Source organism: Molothrus aeneus, chromosome 18, assembly GCF_037042795.1.
Source record: "Molothrus aeneus isolate 106 chromosome 18, BPBGC_Maene_1.0, whole genome shotgun sequence".
In the NCBI taxonomy this organism is placed as follows: domain Eukaryota; kingdom Metazoa; phylum Chordata; class Aves; order Passeriformes; family Icteridae; genus Molothrus; species Molothrus aeneus.
Genome location: NC_089663.1, coordinates 11,681,435 through 11,694,856, shown reverse-complemented (window position 1 = coordinate 11,694,856; position 13,422 = coordinate 11,681,435). Strand labels below are relative to the sequence as shown.

Genomic DNA, 13,422 nt, shown 5'->3' with positions numbered 1-13,422 from the left:
CGGTGTCCTGGAGCTGGGGGTGGTGTATCTGTGGAACCTGAGTGTTGCTTTGTCATCCTGTGATAAGCAAGGTGTAGGAAAACAATTTAGATTAGAGAGTTATCGATTTTGGTGTGTTATATATGCAAAAAAACCCCAAAACATTAACAGCTTTCTTGCTGAGTGGCACTGAGAGAATCCAGCTTCTCTACTGCATCAGTGGTGCAATGGCAAGAAGCCCTTTGAGCTGTTGTGTGACAGCCAAGGCAGTCAGGGAGCTGCTGCTCTGCAGTGCTCCAAGTGTGGGATGGAGGTCAGAAAGCAAATGGAGAAATCGTGTAAGGGAACTCAGTGAAGCAGAACTGGGAACCCAGTGTGGTATTAATTTTATAGCATCTCTGAAACCTGATTTTGAGTTATTCTGTCCCCTGCCATGGCTGCTTCATTGCACCAAGGACATGTTTCAAATTTGTTGAAGCCCCCAGTATCACATTTTTAACCTTTTTCAAATGGACATTCAGAAATGTGTCTGTTAACATAACCCATGGAATTTTCACAGCAGTCTGCCCATGGCCTCTGGTCATTCAGGGATTATTTCTGTAAATCCAGAGGATTTTTCTGACTGAATCTTCTTCTTCAGCCTCTGGAACTGGACAGCCCAGAGCTTTTTCTCCTGCAGGCCTGGAGGAACTGCAGTAAATATGCTCTTAATCCCTCTTCTCTCATGTCCAGGAACTGGGGAGCAGTGTCCCCCACAGCAAACCCCATTACCTGCATTGCAGCTGCATCCAAGTTCCTCTTGCCCTGTACTGAAGGCTTCCCCTGCTTTTCTCCCCCTCCATCACTACTTGGAGTCATTGTTTTAGCACGGGGGTTTGTGTTGTCCTGCCATGTCAGGGCCCTTTGGTAAATGATTTATGGGAGAGAGAAGGTATCGAAGTGAATGTTGGTGGTGCACAGAGATAGGATATTCAGAAAGACAGCTGCATTTACAAATCCCCAGTGAGGTTCTTGGCTATTTCCAGCAGGTTAATAAAAGGCAATCAGGCTCTTGTTCTTGCCTTCTCAAAACAGTCTCCTGTATTACAGGGAAAATATGAGTTGTGCAAAAATGTGCTGATTTTCCTCCTTGTTATTGACCTCAGGGGCACAGACTCAGTTAAGGAAATCAGGCAGGCATCTTGATGCATTTTTGCACCTATTTTAGAATAAGTGCTGGGCCTGATGTGGATAATGGATTGCTCATTTTGTTGTTCCAAATAGCTTTGTGCTGGTCCTTCCTGTTCCATCTCTGAAGGGCTCTGCCTGCACCCAACATGCAGCACTTGTGACTCCCTGGCAAGAGCTGTCGTGATTCAGTGGGGTGACAGATTTGTGCATCTTCACTTCTTAAGAGTTTTATGTGTCTTTAAACCTCCCTTTAGACCTTGGGCTAAAAATTAGTCTCTTCCCAGAGCTCAAAACCAGGATTCCCTCAGGGAAAGGGGCAGGTTGGAGCTGCGGTAGGAGCTCTCTCTGCATGTCTCTCCCTCAGCTCTGTGGGGCAGGGGAAGCTGGGGAGCAGGGATTCACCTCATCCATGGTGCAGGAGAGGCTGTGGAGCATGGATTCAGCTCCTCCCTGGTGCAGGAGAGGCTGGGAAGCAGGAATTCACCTCGTCCCTGGGGCAGAGGAGGCTGGGGAGCAGGGATCCACTCGTCCCCCCCTGCATGTCGGCAGAACATCGCTCTCACACCCATCCCTGGACCTTGTTCTCCCAGCCAGCCCCAGCAGAACGCCCACTGGCCTCTGCCATCAAGGAATGATTTTCCCCATGATTTTTCCCATGATTTTTCTTCAAGCCAAGCCCTGGTGTGACGTGGCTTCGAGCAGGAGGTTGGCAGAACAGAGCCAGGTTTCCCTCCAGGGCTCGGCAGACGGGCAGCCTGGCTCACAGGGACCTTTCTGTCCGTGCCCACTGCAGATTTCAGCCTGTGCCAAAGACTCTCATTTTTATTCATGTATCAGACCTACCCACTTCTCTGGGATAATGCCCAGCAAGCCAGAGCAGCATCTGGAGAGTACAATCACACATTTATTTTTAAATTCAGTCCTTCTGCACAACTACATTATTTCTGGCTGTGCTGTACTTGTATTATTGTAAATGAGTTGATTTGCTTCTGAAATCCATAAGCTCTTGTTTAATTAATGCACACAGTACATCTGCTGCTCTTTAAAGGGAGAACAGGGCACTGCAGGTTGCTTGGAGCATGACAGATCCAGAGTTCCCCTTGGCTCTCATTTCCTTTGATTGCTGAAAAGGCAATTCCAAGTTCCCGGCAGAAGGAGTGAAGATGCCCAAATTGCTCCGTGCTGTGCCTGCTCTGCTTCCTCCCTTGCCCAGGAAGAGATGCTGTGGGAAGCTGTGTGGAATACACCAAACAGCCCCTGCACCCACCCTGCCATGGGGGTAGCTTTTCCTCAGGAATCCCATGGCTGTCACCCTGCCTTCAGTGAAACTGAGCGTGTTCTAAATGGCTTTGCATTCCTCACACACAGCAAACTCCTGTGTTGCATCTTGTTAGCTAAAGCAATTGTAGCTCCACCAAAGGTGGCTTGTTCTCAGAGCTGTTTCAGGGCTCTGCAGCCTCGTTTGCATCACAGAAACAGGAACAGGCTCGTTTGAGCTGTCACTGCTGTAACCTCCTGTTCCTCCCGTTTTGACACCGCTGTTTTGACTCCCCGTGATGTGTGTGTGTGTCTGGCATAAGTAACTGATCATTCCCTGGCTGGGAAACAGGAGAGCAGAGCTGTGCCTGTGTGCAGCCCCAGAGGGAACACAGCAGGAGCAGGAGGAGCTTCAGCATCCTCTGGGAACGGCGTTCAGCACTGGAGCTGTCACTGGGATTATTCCTTATTTGCCATGGCAGGAAAGCAAAGTCTGCCTGAAAGCAGGTTATCTTCCCCAAAAGTGTGAGCATTGCAGCTGCTCCAGGGCTGTGGCTGTGTCTGAGGGGTCTGTGAGCTACTGCTCTGTGCTGAGGATGGTGGAACAGCCCTGTTTGGGGACCACAGCAGTGCTGTCCTCAGCAGTAGCCTTGATGAGCCAGAGCTGTTGCACATGAGGATGTGACAAGTACTGGTCACCACCAGAGGTTTTGTTTTGGGGCCACAGAACCGGCAGGAGACTGTTGGATCTGCAGCATTCCCAACTCCAGGCCAGTAAACCCTTTATCCAACCCATCTCTTATGATATCCATTTCTCCTTCATGTTTTATAGAACCTGTTCTGATGCTTTTTTAAGTGTTTGCAAACACCCTCTTAAGGCACTGCTGGTACTGCCTTCAACTCTACTTCTACTTATAATGAGATAACCCACTACAGCTGCCACTGGAATTTGCAGCTTTGTGCTTTTGGGTGGGAATAGAAGCATCTCAGAAAGCCTTTTGTGAGCCAGGTTATCAGTGTTACACATCTGTCATTTCACTTTCCCGGATTTACACTGCAGAGAAGCAGCTCTCCCTAACATGAGGGTGGATTCCCAGGATTTTCACCTAAGCAATCCTGCTGCTTCTTCTTCAGTATCCAGAGAAAATGTGAATTTAAATCTCTGTATTAAACCGGTTTATTGCCCAGCCTGCACAAGACAGAGGTGGAATTTTGCAAACAGATTTGACACCTGACAGAGGGAGGAAAAGCTGGACATGTTCTATGATTTTGACCCTTAAAGAAAAAACATTTTGAGGAGATGGTGTGTAAATGAACTCACCTGAAGCTTGGATTTGTACATTTAAATGATGCCAGAGCAGTGGGGTCACTGTGGGTTGATTAGCACAGTTCATTCACTGAAGAGATAGAAATTATATCCACTATCAGTCACTAATCCAGGCTTTAATTATGAAAACACGGTGAGGATTTAGTTCAGACTTTATTTTCTTTTCTTGTCCCAGTTTACATTCTAGTGTCCTGAGAAACGACCCCACATCCAGGAGATCCAGCAGCTCCACGATGCTGGATGGAGGAAATATTGGCAAGTTTGACTTTGAGATCACAGACTTCTTCCTCTTTGGGTCTCCCCTGGGTCTGGTGCTTGCTCTGAGGAAAACTGTAATTCCAGCTCTTGACAGTAAGTCCTGGTGCCAGCTGCTCCCTTGGTGGGTGGGGTGAGCACCTCCTGCTGCACTTGCAGGGGTCTGGTTAAACCCAAACATTTCTGTATCGTGTCTATTGCACTGTAAAGAAGCAGATCTCCCTGTGCTCTGTGCACCACTGGTGATACCATTTCCAAACAGGAAAAGCACGGGGCAGTTCTTGAGTCTGTAAACATTGTAATAAATTGTTTCAGTTGACTAAACTAGGAGATGAGAGAGTGATAAATGATAAATCTTTTGCAATTTTGTAACCTGACAGTTGTCATTTTTCAAGACAAATATTTACAATATTCTAACAAGCGATATTTTGATGCTTGAGGGATTTTTTTCTTTATCTTTTCAGTCTTTCAGCTCAGACCAGCTTGTCAGCAGGTCTATAACCTGTTCCACCCTGCAGACCCATCTGCTTCACGCCTGGAACCTCTTTTGGAGAGGAAGTTTTACCTTTTGCCCCCCTTCAATATCCCCCGGTACCAGAGGTTCCCGCTGGGCGATGGCAACTCCGCAGTTCTGGGTGAGTCCCTCTGGATCCACATGAGCTGTTAAAGGGTTTCAGGTTACATGAAGTTATCAACACAAGTGGAAATGGTGAGAAGGAGAACTGGCCCTGTAGCATTAGCTTGTTCCTGATTTACCAGCAAAGGAATTTTCTTGCAGAGAAATCAGTGCCTTGTGTCCTGTGTGCCCTCTGTTTGTCACACAAGGGCCTCCAGCTGCTGAGGGTCATGAGGTGGGGACCTCTCTGTAAAGGCTTCTGTTTTACACCCAGACTGGTGCTTGTGATGGAGTGTGAATGAAACACAACTGAGTTGGCAGAATTTAGGACTTGGAGGGCCAGAAAAGACTGGAGGGAGCAGAGTCTACAGTGAGATGATGAGATGATTTACTTGTTTGCATCCCCTTTGTCCAATATTTGAATCATGCAGGACTAAATGAGAAGATTGTATAACTAGAGCTGAATACTTCTGGTGATCCCCTCTGCATCATTTTAAAGTTGAAAGTCCAAAGAAGTGGCCTTCTATATGTTCAGTGTCTTCAAGTATTGTTATTGCTCAGTCTAGGGCCTGATTTTTTAGATGGGCACAAACTAAACCCCATGTTTAATGAAGTGAATAAAATGCTTTCTGCAGGCCCCACTCACTTGTCAAATTTAGCCAAGATCTTGCTGCAACACTTTTTAAAAATGGATCCACCCACAACTGCATTTGTACCCAGGCCAGTTACAACAGCTCAGGGAATCTATAGCAACTTGAAGAGCAATTTGCTTTTTGGGTGTATTCTAGGTCTCAGCTGCAAGGGGCTTATTACAAAAAAATGCAGCTGAACACCTTACCTTCTTTCTCTTAAATACATTCCAGAGCCCCTGTTGTCACTGAACCCAGAGGTAGAGGCCCCATTGACACTAAACCTGTGTTCTGGTTATCATTGTGGACAGCAGCAGGGATATTAGAGCCTCCCTGGACCTCTGAGTTGGCTGTGTTTGGAGAGACACTTGCTATGCAGTGAAGTTAAACAGCAGTTAGCTCTCCTATGAGAAGGGCAGAGTGGTGGCAAAACCTCCAGGTCTGAGCCTTGTTGTTTTAAGAGATACTGCTCTGCCTTCATGAATAAAACTGACAAAAAACAACTTTAAATTCTCTTTTTCCTGTAAGACAAAGCCTCTTCATTTGCTTATCAGAAAGTAACAGGCCATTCCTTTCCATTAGAGTCCGTGTTGTGATGGACACATTACCCAGAAGGGCTAACCATGATTCACCAAGCTGCTCCAGAAGTTGGTGCTCACTGGAGGGCACTCCAGAAAAGTTAATTGCTGCTATAATTAAGCTGTATGTTTTGCAGATCACGTCAAATTCAGGTGCTCAGTTATAATTGGTTTTGTACAAAACCTTGTGTAACGCTGCTTGTGCACATCTCCTCATGCAGGCAGCTTTTTTGGGAGCCCACAATTCAGAAAGCCTCTCAGGCTGGTTTTCCCCCATTTTCCCATCTGGACTAAATGCTGGTCCCTGTTTCATTTCAACGAATTTGCAGAGTAAAATCAAACTCACATCCCTGCTTACTCCTGTGCTTTGCACTGTGTAGGCTGTGAGTCTGATTCCTCCCTTACAGCATATTTTTTTCCTCTCATAGTAAAGGATATTTCTCTGGATCTGCTGTGCATTTCTGGATTTGGCTTAGAAGGGGGTGAAGATGCCTCCCTTTTGTTGTTGAAATGCCATCGTTGTGTTCTCCTCTGCTCCCAGTTAATCTCTGATGTTGGTCTGTTTGGAAATCACCCATTTTGTTTCTTTTACTCTATTTGAAGGTTGTCTGTTCATTGAAGACTCATAATTAAGTGCTGGGGTGTAACTGTTTGTATGTTTAACACTTTGTGGCCGCATGTCTGTTGTTCTTTGTCCTTCTGTTATGTTTTTTTTTTCCCCATCTGCTTCTAGTTGAGACAATCCAGAACAATCCCATCCTCCTCATGGAAAGTAGCCCTCTGGGTGCTCTCCAGCACCAGGACAGCTTCATGGAAACAAGTATCCCTGTTCCTGTACTGAATTGGCAAGATGTTTCCAATAAAAGTGCTGGTTGTGCTGAGTGTGTGTAATCTACACTTTTGTATTGTCTGTGGTGTTGGGTTCTTGGGGTCCTTCTTTGGAGATCACACTGTTGCCTCCTGGGGTTGAAACCTTTGTGCCGTGTCTCAGGCTGTGCCACACAAAATCACCACTGGGGATCACACCTGGCTCTGGGAGAGCCTCTGTGGAAAAAGGCTTGGGGTTATAAATTCTGTCCCATTCTGGAGTTGATGCTGGAGGGGAGCTGCTGCCTTGCATGGGCTGCTTTGCTCTGTGCTGCTGGAAAGAGCCTTTGGCAGAGACAGCCCCTGCTGGCCCTGCTCCTGTGCTGCTCACCGAGGGCAGGATCCCTTGGGAAAGGCTTTCCTGCAGCCACCATGCCCAGAGCTCCACTTGATGTCCACGTCACCCCAGATTTTGTCCCTTTAGCCATTTCCTGTTTGGACACTCGTGGCTCTGCTGAGCACAGCACTGAGGCTTTCAGACCCCAGGGTGGCTCTGCGTGTTGGTTATTTAAATTCATTTCTCGTCTCCCGCCTTAAAAGCAAAGTTTGATGCGTTTGTTTTGCCTTATTTTCCACCATCAATGCTGCATGGCCTCATTTATTCTGATTGTGGCTGGTGCTACATCTGCAATTTTGATGAGATTTGCCTTTGTTTTGGTTTTCTTCCTCCCCGCGTGTCTCACTTGCCCATTCTCATTCCTTTCTCGGTGTTTTGCATTGAGAGCTGGGTTCTGCTGCCCTCTTTGTCTTTAACAAGCTGACCCTCACTGTCCCTGAGCAGTTTGGGCTCTTATGTGGTCATACAGGATGGCAACATTGCTGAGTTTTCCCAGTGGTCTCTCCTCTGTCTCCTGGAGCTGGAGAGGATTTTTAGGTGTGCAGTTGCTGTGTTGCCTGTGCTGTGAGGTTCTGTGGTAAAGCAGAGGGAAAGGATCTGGTACTATTAATTAACCACTTTGGAGGTGCCTGGTGAATGCCATTTCCCTGTGAGCTGATACTGCCCGTGGTCAGAACAGAGCTTGTAGAAGCATCCCGTGCCTGTGCCAAATTCAATGGTCTTTAAGGTCCCTTCCAACCCAAACCATTACAGGATTCTATGATTTTCTGCTTTATACATTGTGAGTCAAGACCACAATGTGTCCAAATGGTTCTTGATGTGAGTGCAGCAAGTGCTGAATCCCAATTCAGCCACTGGACTGCAGGAGGTTTCCAAAGTCACCAAAATGTGTGGGCAGCAGAAATCTGTTGCTCTTGATCTCAGGGTAGTGACTGCAGAGTGCCCAGCACTGTCCAGTGATTCCAGGGCAAGCAGGGCCTGTCTGGCTTTTCTGTGGTTTTTAATCTTTTTGTTTTTATTGACCTTTACATATTTTTTGATGGCTTTCAATATTTCCCTCTTTGGTGCAATAGCTCAGTCTCCAAATATCACATACCAAAATCTGTCTTTCAGGTACCCCAAGGACTTACCTGATAGGATGGCTCGGGGCTGTTCCCTTATAAGAACATTGATAAATGAATCCAAAAGTGAAAGAGCACAGCACCAAAATGAGTATTAAAGATTGTAGGTAGGCCAAAACAAAAAAAGTGATTTGGCTTCCCATGTCCACTCCCCTTGGAGTGCAGTTAAACCTTGGGCCATGGCATGGGTTGTGCCATGTGGCTTTGCTGGGAGGGTGCTCAGGGCACTGCTCAGGCTCCTCTTCCTCACTCTGGTCCAGTGGCCTTGAGTCACAGGACAAAGTGCAGTGAACAAGGGCACCTCTGTCCTCACTGAGTGACAGAGGAACAGCTCACCTTGATAAAGGTCTTGCTGCTGGACCTTCTGGCTTCACTCTGGGCTTGCCTGGAGAACTCCCTGTGGCTGTCAGGACCTGAGCTGTGCCTGGGGCTGCATCTCTGGGGTGCAGGAGGCTTCCATGGCTCCTGTTGGGGACACCTGGCTGCAGGTGCTGGGGTCTGTCTGTGACATCCCACCCTGGTCACCACAGTCCCTAGGAAAGCCCCCTTGGTTTCAGAATTGCTGCTCAAGAGACACGATGCAGAGAATACACAAATTCAGGAAATAGGTTGTTAGCTTTGTGGGTTTTTTCTGCAAGTCAGGTCTCAGGATTTTCTTTGGAAGTTGCTGTCACTGCAGCTTTGGTGTGGAGGAAGCTTTTCTGAGTGGGTTGCAATGCATAAAACAGGTTTTTCTCCACATTTCCCGCCCTGCCTTTTCCTGGCCTTTGTTTTTCTCAGAAACTGCCCTTTCTCAGGGACAGAGGGTGTGTGGCTTGGGAAAGGGAGAAGCACCTGAGTGGGCAGGAGCAGGGGAGTGCTGCTGTCCAGTGGCACCTTGTCCCCTGCAGGGCAGACACCAACGCTGGCAGTGCTGAACTGAGCTGTTCAGCAATGCTGAAACACCTCAGGCTTTAACAGGAGTGGGAATTGCTCCTCTGGTGACACCAGGATGGGGCTGGAAGGGCTGCTGAGGTTGGGTGCTTTCGCTGCAAATTCGTTATATTCCAAAATCCCTGGTCAGCCCAGGAAAACAAGATTGGCTAAAAAAGAGCAGGCCCAGAATCTCACTGTTTCTTCCTTTATTCACTTTCTGTGTTCTCAAAACGGAGTTGAAGTTCAGGCAGAGCAAAGTGAAGATGGACTAATGGAGTCAAAGCTGGACTCCCACCCCAGGCAGGCCATGTTGGGCCCAGCCTTTTCTCCTGTAGCACTCTTGAACTTGTCTTCCTAATTCAAGCCACGGGTGCTTTAGGCTAAAGCAGAAGAAGAAGTTCAGGTTTCTCTGGTGGTCAAACCTGAATCTGGCATTTTTCCTGACACAGACAAAGCCAAATCTCTCCTCGTATCTGAGGAGGTTCAGGGAAGGTGATGATCATCACCTGTGTTGGGGCACCCATTTGGTGACACAAGAGCAGGAGCATCTCATAGACAAGAGAATGGAGAGGGAGGGTGATCAGAGAGGGTTGTCCCAGGTCCCCCAGCAAAGGGAATGAGACCCTTCACCCTTGAGACCTCTGTGGGGTTCAGTGCAGCTCCTGTTTTCCACTGGGATTGCCTCTTCTTGCTCATGCTGGTGTTTTGTGCAGTCAGAAAGCATCCCTGGCCTGGTGGGACCAGCTGCTTTGTGGATCCTGGTCACAGCCTTGACAGGCAGCAGCTCAAGGCAAGGTGGAAAGAGGGGGAAAGTGCTGAGAAAGTGATGCTGCCGAGGGCCTTTCAGGCACAACATGGGCTGTGTGTGCAGCTCATCATCAGGTCAGGCTCCTGCTAAGGCTCAGATCTCACAGTCCACAAAGCTTTTACACAGAGCAGCTTGTGGCCTGATTTTCCCTGCAGAGAACAGAACTCTTTTTCTGACACTTAGCCACACATTTTCTGCTTCATACATTCCCTCTCCCTGGGCTGCAGCAGGATTTGTGTGGGCACAGACGCTGCTGCTGCGAATGGAGGGATTGGAGGGAGAAAATCAGTAGCCCCAAGCAAAAAAAGATTGATATTAAAATAAACCAATTGCTAAAACAACGCCCCGTGTCAGCCGTGTGCCAGGATTAAACCCAGGGATAACTAAACAGGCTGGAATAGGTGGAGGGTGTTGATGTGTGGGAGTAATGTGCTCACATTCCTTGTGATATCTCCTGCCTGATGCCTGGGAATAAATTCAGGTGCTGCTCCTCAAGTGCAGCAGAGATGGGCAACCTTAAACCCATAATGAATTGCTTTGCTTTTGCATGTTAGTGCCACGCTGGTGCTGCCTGCTGTGAGCACCTGCTGTTGGCATTACAAACCTCTGCCCTGCAGGAGCTGGGGATATCCCACTTAACTGGGCCCCACAGCATCCCCAGAGGGGTGGGTGCTCTTGGAGCTGTTCAGAGACAAAACTGAAATGCAGAGATTTTAACGTGGCTTTCAGCATCTCTCGTTTTGCCACTCCTGAGTGTTTGAGGTCCTTTTCCCTCCCACCCATATGTAAGATCCATGTGAGCATGATTTTAAACCCTCCTTTTTGTATTTATGTACTGAGGCGTTCGGCCTAACTTGGTAAACCTCAGGTTGGGATTTAAAAATCCAGACCTGCATGTTGTACCAAAAAAAGCTCTGTTTTCATAGAGCCTGAGTACTCCCTGATCTGCTGACTCTGATGGGAAATACGAGTGCTCAGCACCAGACTCCCTTCAGGAGCCCTTTCTCCAGATTAATGAGTGTTGGCTGTGTCCTTCAGCAGTAAAATACAAGTCCAAATTTAGTCCCTGCCAGGCATGAAGATGTTTTCTTGATTTTTGCTTTTTAATAATGCTTCTGTCTTGGAGACATTCATTTAAATTTAAATATCTCAAGAAAACAAATACCTCTTTGGAAGGTTGTTTTTTTGGGTTTTTTTTCTTACCTTGGTTATCTTGTCTTGATGTGAATGTATAAAATTGTGTATATTCACATCTGTATGTATGACACATGCTTGTTATTGCTGCTTGAATAAGTCTGCCTGGGTTTTTCTTTGGATCTGGTTTTTGAGCTTCTTACTTTGCTTCTCTCAATCAAAGACTGCTCCTCCAGCCACATGTCTCTGCCTGCTGTGCTATTTGCTTTCTTTTCTAACCAGAGCTCCAATGAAATGTGGGGTGTTTCTGTTTCATTCCAATCAGCTCTGAGAGGTTTTTGCACCCACCAGCTTTGTTTGCCTCCTTCCTCCTCCCCCCGCCGAGTTCATCTTGCCCAGCCTCTGTCTGTTGGTCTAATATTTTGATTTCCCTGTTTCAACTTTGTAGCAGATGTTGTTCAGTCTCATGGTGCCGTCTTCGTGGAAAACGCGTCCCTGTCCACCCCCATTTCAGCCCCTCAGTTCAGGGGCTTCCGGAGAGCCAGTGAGATCAGCATTGCCAGCCAGGTCTCAGGAATGGCAGACAGTTACACTGCTTCCAACATAGCCAACAGTAAGTGTTGCACCCCTCCGAGGCTCTGCTCTGCTCTGCGCTCAGAGCTTCTGTCCGTCCGTCTGTCCGGGGGGTGCTTCCCAGCCGTGACCAAAAGCTTGGAATTATTCTGGTTCTGCCACACTCAGTGCCCTGTGTTGCCACATCCCCTGCAGGAACAGGGGGTGTGGTTGATGGCCACGGCTGCGTTGTGCATGTTGGACCTTGCTGGTGATGAATTGTTAAAGCAAAGATGGTAACTGTGACTCTGAGCTGTGTGTGGTGAGGGCTAATCCAGAGGGATGTGGCTGTGCTGCCATGGTAAGTGGTGCAGAACTGCTCAGGATCAGCACTTGAGACCAGATGGGTAATGCAGGATGTGGCTCAATGCAGATCCCTCAAATGTGGCTCACAAAAGCAGGGATGAGTAAATCCCTCTGTAACGCTGAAAGGCAAGGACAGGTTGGTTCAGAACAGAACATTTATTACTTTGCATTAGAGATTCAGCTCTTCTGCAGCCTGCAGGGCAGCTCCCAGTCACTTATGACCAATTTCCCAGAGCTGAATGAGGAGTAAAAGGGATTTTTTATTCATTATTTTTCCCAAGACCTGTATAACTTCCTAACTAATACAGTGGAGAAGAACAAACTTTGTTAAGTGGAGAAGAGCAGACTTTATTAATGGCTCAGCCCCTTCTTTGTTTCAGCTCAGGTATGAGATAAACGCTGTGTCCTCATGGGTCTCTGGTAACTCAGATCAAAAAAAGGCTGAAAACTCAAAAAAAACCACCCCAAAACCACCAAAAAAATCCAAAACAAAAACTAAAACCCATGCATATGAGGAAATATTCAGCCCAAACTCTATTCTCAGAAGGTCTCAAACATTTAGAGATACATTCCTGGCACGAGTTGTGAATTACTCACTCCATCATTAATTGCTAAGGTTGATAATGCTCCCGGAGGCAGGTATGAGTTGTTGAAGGTCTGTGGGCGCTGCTCAGGGGCTGCTGTAACCTCCTGCCCTGTTTGAGGCAACACTCAGCAGCAGAACTAAAATACCTTCTCTGACAAATGAGGTTTTCCTGCTCAAAGTGTGTCCAGGAGCCGACACCGCACTCCCCACGTGCATCCTTTACTTGTCCTGACATCCTGCCAAGCACTGTTAAATGGGAATCTGCTTGGGAAGCAGCTCCTGGGGGAGAAGGTGTTTGTTTTGTGCTGCTTTCCCACCCACAGGGAGCTGCTGGGCTGGCACACAGGAGTGGTTCTTGGGGAGGTGTTTGTGCCAGGGTGATGCCCCGAGGCTGGTGTGTCCTCAGAGAGATCTTGTCCCGTGCTGCAGCAGGGTTGGGTCACACAACACTCACCTCTGCTTTCCCCATGCTCTCCCCCGTTGTGCAGCTTCTGCTTTGTGTAATTTATTCCTGCACACAGCCATCAAAGCCTGTTCCTGAGATCAGGGAGGAAGAGTCTTCCCTCAGCTCCGAGTGTCCCCCCAGCTCCGGCTCTGCCTTTGCTGCTCCTGCTCTCAGCCTGGGTGGTGTGAACGTGGAGCCGTGGCACTGAGGGCTGGATGTGATCTGTGCTTATCCCCAGGGAGAGCTGGAGGAAGGTTGGAGGGGCACTGCAAAACCACAGCTCCCTCCCAGGAGCCTCCCTAGGGGTGCAGCTCCCCTGGTACCGTGAGTTTGTGGAGGATGAAATCAGTGTGTGCCATAACAATGAGTGATTTCTGCTTTTTTTATATATATATTTTATTTTTCCTTTTAGAAACCAAACACCACCTTAATCATTGTAGGGGGTTTAGCCTTCTGTCCCAACTTGCCCTCCCTCACAAA

At 47.8% G+C, this 13,422-nt stretch overlaps 1 protein-coding gene across 3 annotated transcripts in view; it reads left to right on the top strand.

Moving 5' to 3' along the window:
- PITPNM2 (phosphatidylinositol transfer protein membrane associated 2) overlaps positions 1 to 13,422 on the top strand; it is a 125,792-nt gene that overhangs the window by 98,708 nt on the left and 13,662 nt on the right. The window contains exons 15-18 of one of the 3 annotated variants that reach the window (XM_066561928.1): positions 3,909 to 4,084; positions 4,453 to 4,623; positions 6,545 to 6,694; positions 11,442 to 11,606. In XM_066561928.1, the coding sequence (XP_066418025.1) occupies positions 3,909 to 4,084; positions 4,453 to 4,623; positions 6,545 to 6,694; positions 11,442 to 11,606 (662 nt within the window). The remainder of the gene's footprint in view (positions 1 to 3,908; positions 4,085 to 4,452; positions 4,624 to 6,544; positions 6,695 to 11,441; positions 11,607 to 13,422) is intronic. The other 2 variants (XM_066561929.1, XM_066561931.1) reach the window with 2 other exon arrangements.